General features: G+C 43.8%; 1 protein-coding gene across 1 annotated transcript in view; it reads right to left on the minus strand.

Annotated features, from left to right (window-relative positions):
- LOC121303959 overlaps positions 1–5,454 on the minus strand; it is a 37,677-nt gene extending 32,223 nt beyond the window's left edge. Inside the window, exons 1-5 of the mRNA XM_041234861.1 lie at positions 5,300–5,454; positions 2,270–2,335; positions 1,497–1,636; positions 974–1,255; positions 321–458 (exon numbers count right to left, since the gene is read on the minus strand). Of these exons, the coding sequence (XP_041090795.1) occupies positions 321–458; positions 974–1,255; positions 1,497–1,636; positions 2,270–2,333 (624 nt within the window). The 5' untranslated portion in view covers positions 2,334–2,335; positions 5,300–5,454. The remainder of the gene's footprint in view (positions 1–320; positions 459–973; positions 1,256–1,496; positions 1,637–2,269; positions 2,336–5,299) is intronic.
- Between the last annotated feature and the right edge of the window lie 474 nt (positions 5,455–5,928).

Raw genomic sequence — 5,928 nt, forward strand, 5'->3', positions numbered from 1 at the left:
TTGGACCGAACACCCCCACCTCAGCCTCTCTCATCAACAGGTCTGTTATCACCAGTTCTGCAGTGGCTGAAATATCCACTTGAGGAAAGATCTGCTCCGCCAGACTACTTTCACTTACTCTACAAATAAAAGAGCTACTTTCTCATTTCTCCCAGACCTTAGTCATGCACTTCTCTTTCCCTATTCCTTTCTCTCCCTCCCTCCTCACCAATATCGATTAACTCTTCCGTCCCGCACTGTGGGTACCTGTGCGTCAGTCACTCCCCAACCCTCCCCAGTACTGACGATCTCTCTCCCCTCTTCCCATGCCCCGTGGGTACCTGTGCTGCAGTGCCCCCGAGTCCAGTGAGGGGGTCTCCCCCGCTGGCAGTGCCGGTGGTCCAGGAGATATCCCCGTAGTTGAACATGGCGAAGAAGGCGGTCCCGTTTGAGATCAGCACGGCCTGAAAGGTGTTCACCTGCAGCGGAAGACGAAGCACGGCGATCACAGCACTGCAAAGCCTTCAAACCCCTTCACACCGTTAAAGAACAGACACCCCACACTGTCATTCAACTCTACAGCTGCGGTCAACAGTGCTGCATGTTAAACCTGCTGAATAATGTTAGGTTAACATACTGAATTACTATGTAGCTTTCCATAAACTTAAAGACAAAACTGAAAGATAGGAAATTTCTAAATCTAAGATGAAATACTGTATTACTATTATGGCTTCCAATAGACTTTTTGCGATATCATTTGCTAGTTTCTTTGATCACACCATGTTAGATAAAATATCAGAATTATGTTCATACAGGTTTTTTTTTTGTTTTTTTGTCTCAATCCTAAAATTCTAGACAGTGCAAAACTCTGCAGCCACAGCCGTAGATGGATTTAGGGTTCATTAGGGTGCGTGATAAAATCTTCAGGCATGCTGAAGGGTCTAGCACACAATAGGATTGGCTTAACGTGCAATACATGACAATGCACAGTTACCGGCGTGCCCTGGCTGCCCCCATAGAAGGTGACCTGGTGCCAGGTGGCGATGAAGACCCAGCTGGCGCTGAAGGAGCTCTTGTAGTACCTCCGGATGTCGAGCGTTGCCCTCTGCAGGATGTCAGGGTCGGTGCTCTCACGGTAGTACACGTCTCCGCGGATCCCGTTGTGCACGTCCGCCCAGAAGGGGGCGATGAAGGAGCGGCTGTCTGTCAAGGGGAAGGCCTCGGGGGTGAACTGGCTCACCTGCACGTTGAATGAGATCACCCCGTTGTTGTTCACCTGTATCAGAACAGTAAGAGATTGCAACATTGCAACGCAGAGTTCTGCTGTTCTCCACCTTCCTCGAACTGGGTGTGCTGCACCCCATATACCCCCCCCCCCCAATATACCCCCTTAATACATCTGTTATCATTCTTAATCAGACAGGCTTTCTTTGTTTGTAATGTGGTTGTTTCACGACTCCCTGAAACCTTAAAACAGTAGAGCGGTATAAAACCCTCAAACAGGTGACAGGACTCACGAAGATGGAGCGGTAAGGCATGTTGAAGAAGATGAACTGGATGAGCAGGGGAACTTCTGTAGAGCTCCCATCATCCATCTTAGGGGTCTCAGAGTCTCTGAACGCCAAACCAAAGGGGTACAGGATATCAAGGGACAGGACTGCAGAGAGGGAGAGAGGAGAAAGCATCAGGATATCAAGGGACAGGACAGGAGGGAGAGAGGAGAAAGCATCAGGATATCAAGGGACAGGACAGGAGGGAGAGAGGAGAAAGCATCAGGATATCAGGAGGGAGAGAGGAGAAAGCATCAGGATATCAAGGCACAGGACAGGAGGGAGAGAAGAAAGCATCAGGATATCAAGGAGGAGGGAGAGAGGAGAAAGCATCAGGATATCAAGGCACAGGACAGGAGGGAGAGAGGAGAAAGCATCAGGATATCAAGGCACAGGACAGGAGGGAGAGAGGAGAAAGCATCAGGATATCAAGGCACAGGACAGGAGGGAGAGAGGAGAAAGCATATTGTTTGGAGAGGTGGAGAAAGCATCAGAACTTGCTGAATGTACTTTAGCAGCCTGTCCCAACCTGCACTTCCTCTCTATACATTTCTTACTGGTATAATCTGTGCTCTAATTCAGTGTCGCAGCATCATCAGTAGCACAACTAATAGCATTTGTACAAGTTGGTATATAACCACTTATAGTAACTGATCCCTAAACTGAAATGGTACCAATGCATGTGCTCCTCACAGCAACAACACACCCTGGAGCCTCCCCCGGACGGCTTGTTCACTCACCTCCATTGGGAGTCAGCATGAAGACAAGATGAAGCCACGCTGCTGGGGACCTGCAGCACACCATTCCTGGGAAGAACACACAAGCAATTCTGTCACTTTCCTGCTTTACTGCACGCGATCCCTGCTGCCGTTACTGGCGGGGAGCGTGATGGTTCCAAGCTTTCCGTCAGTAGAACGCCATTAAATTGCCACTGTAACAAACACGTCCTCGGATAACGCATTGATAGGTGTTTCATAAACGGAGCCGCGCACTAAAGTGGCAGAAATAATGCGGAATAAGGTCCAGGAAAGAGAAGGGAGGTTTTAGGGCAATGGTTTTAATATTGGCCCCTACAAACCAACCAAGCTTTTCAGAAAACCAGAATGCTTGTGGGCTATCGAGCAGTAATAAAGGTGACAATACCATTTTTTGGGATATCAAGTCTTTCAAAGACATCCCTCGTGCTACAGTTTAAAACCTAGCTGTGGCTGCAGCTGCTGCAACGTCCAGGACAGCGTCCTGAAATCCCAGGACGCCTACCACAAAACACCCCTGCCCTCCAACTGAAGAACCCTGAGGGGGCATCGATGCCCAGGACGGGGGCTGTTTTTATCTATTTATTCATTTTTAACGTTATGCTTTTACAGGGGTTCTGTACTGTACGCCCCCATCATCGATTCACTAAAGAAACACAACAAGCAGCCCGGACAATGCCTGAACAAGCAGAGACATCAAGACCTTGTGGCAGAGTTGCAGTTCTTTGTGTAAATAAAAGACGTTGCAGTAAATTAACAGGACGCCCTTGTGCATGCACAGCACAGCGTGGATGGTGGTGGTGGTGGGAGTATTTGAAAGCCCCCCTGTCTCCCAGCCTTAGTCCTTGCCCAGTAGAGTGGAAGGCACTGTAGAGCCATTACCATGAATCTAATGAATTGAAATGAGTACAGAGCCAGGGTCCCAGGGGCAGAGCCCCCAGACTATCCTGTACTTAAATCAGGCACTGCCGTGGGGAGTGCTCAATAGAGTCCATTATGCGGGAGTAAAAAACAGCAGAACAATGCGAGCGGATCACTTTCTGTGTCAATAGATTTCAGTCCTTCCAGTAAGCGCTGAAGCCGTCCACACAGCGCCTGTTCATGCCCTACAACAGTGCAGTTAATGTTAATGCGTCTCTGCACTGAGATCAGATTTGCCGTCTTTAGTCTAAACATATACAGCATGTACACAGTGCTGCGTATCACTCATGGGGTCTCGTAATAGGGCAATGCCATTGCAACCTTGTAAGATGTTGGAATCACAAATCTGCTTTTTTAAATGAATGCTGTGGACCGTACTGAGTATGCGCTTCCATCAATAAACCACACAGTACTGACCTCAATGCGTTTGGAGAGGCACTGTCTGTATATAGGCCTGTATTCGGATACTGAACAGGTCTGCAAACCAGCGATTGTACAACAATACCGAAGACTATTAAATCATCAATTTTACTATTCGGATTGGTTTTCTCATGTAACGTAGCAAATTATTTTATAATAAGCTTCTCTATGGTCTTTCCAAGACTTTTAAAATATGCCATTAGAAGAAGCAAAATGTTTTGGGGTTTTTTTTGCGTAAAATCATAAAAATAAAGAAATACTGTCGATATTTTGTTTTCATTCGGACGGTATTGTATATTTATAGATCTCACCCCTAACTGTTATTATGGGATGTGTTTTCATGTATTGTATTAAGCTGTTCCATCGATCCTTTTAAAAAATCAAAAGTTAAGATGAGTGCCGTTCATATGTTGTTATTACTGTGGTTTGAGCCGTCTTACCCCGGTCTCTATTGGAAATGAAAATAAAATGATTTGGTAACACTTATAATTGAAGGAGATGTTGTATGTTATTAATGAAACACTTAGAACCATGTTTGTTATAATCAATACAATCACAATCATTATAAAACCCCAACATATGTCTAACAGGGATGAGCAATACCTGAAGATAATATCCTGAAGGAACAGAAAGAAGACAAGCGTTGAATTGACAACAGAACTGGCAGAAGGCACAGGTGTCGTTGTCCATCCATCAACAGTCCAAAGCACCTTTAACCAGTGTTCAATAGCCCAGTTTCTGTGTTCTTGTGCATATTGTAGCCTTTTAGTCTTGTTCTCCTTTCTTAACAGAGGTATTCCTACTGCAACACATCCTTTAAGTCCTGATTTCAAGAGTGACCTTCGTACTGTCGATTTGATGGAGAACGACACCTGTCCCTTCTGCCAGTTCTGTTGTTAATTACAGATGAAGTTTCTCTGTACTTGTTGATTTTGGTTTGGATACCACACCTTGAAAATCAAGTGAAGCCAGTGATTTCACTCAATGTGTTTCCATCTAAATGCAAGTCAAGGTTGTTATAACAGTAGAAAACACTAGTGGAGGCTTTGAGTAAATTGTTGATGCGCATAATGCATCAGAGCAGAAAAATGCAACATATATACACACACACACACACACACACACACACACACTATACGTATACATAATCTAGCTATAGTGTATTACAGATATATAGTCAGTGGTATTAATTAATATTGTGAGATACCTTATATACCTTTTTATATGTGGGTATCATACATATTTTATCATCTAGCTGTCCTTATTGTTCTCTATACTTCTTAAACAGTGCTTGCGTATGTATCATGGAGCTTAAAAATTATATATCTATATAGACAGAAAGATAAATAGATATATATATATATATATATATATATATATATATATATATATATATATATATATATAGCAACCGGTTTGGTTATAGTCAGCACAGTCAAGTTTGTTATGACTTTCTCATATTACATTGCCATCCAACCAACAAATTGATAGTCTTTCAAAGCTGTGGAAAGATGAAGGCAGTTTATTGGACTGTAACATGCAAATAGTACTGTAACTGGGAAGAGTACAACTGCCAAGATAAGATTATATATATATATAATATATGCACATAATAATGAGCCATGGCCGATACAATGCACACATTCTTTAAAGTAAGAGTCAAGGTTTACTCACCTGATTCTGACAGAATGAATAACTTAAATCCAACAATCCTCTTCAAGCAGGACCAAACCAACTGCCATCAAACTAAACAACCTCTCTGAAGAGAGAACAGAAAACAAACACACCTTGCACTGCTGTATCTTGAGGTATTTCTGATTGCACACAAAAAAAGCCGTAAAGCCTGGATGCAAGCGAGAGAGAGAGAGAGAATGAAAAGTTTGGAAAATTCTATTGCTGATTCTGGAGGAGTGCGTGGAGAGTGGCTTGGATTTGATTTTTTTTGGGTAGTGATTAAGTTATTCTGAGATCAGTTTTTTGGGGGGCGGGGGGGGGGGGGGTATGTGCGGAGGGGAGAGAGAGAGAGAGGAGAGAGGGAGAGGGAGAGGGAGAGGGAGGTGGTCCAGTGAAACAGGAGATTTTTTTTTTTCACTTGAAAGTCTAAACCTCTTTTAAAAGGTGGATTCTGATGTAAATGTCAGAAGTTTGGATCAGGACCCAGGAGCCCTCTGATTCCAAACCCCATTACTTAAAAAAAGAGAGAAAAAACTCTCACAAACACAGAGAGTCAAAAAACAGCCAGAAAGCCTGTACCTAGTGTTTAAACAAATGCTAAGCTAGAGTTACTAGATTAACATGCAGCT

The sequence above is a fragment of the Polyodon spathula genome, chromosome 36 (genome assembly GCF_017654505.1).
Source record: "Polyodon spathula isolate WHYD16114869_AA chromosome 36, ASM1765450v1, whole genome shotgun sequence".
In the NCBI taxonomy this organism is placed as follows: Eukaryota; Metazoa; Chordata; class Actinopteri; order Acipenseriformes; family Polyodontidae; genus Polyodon; species Polyodon spathula.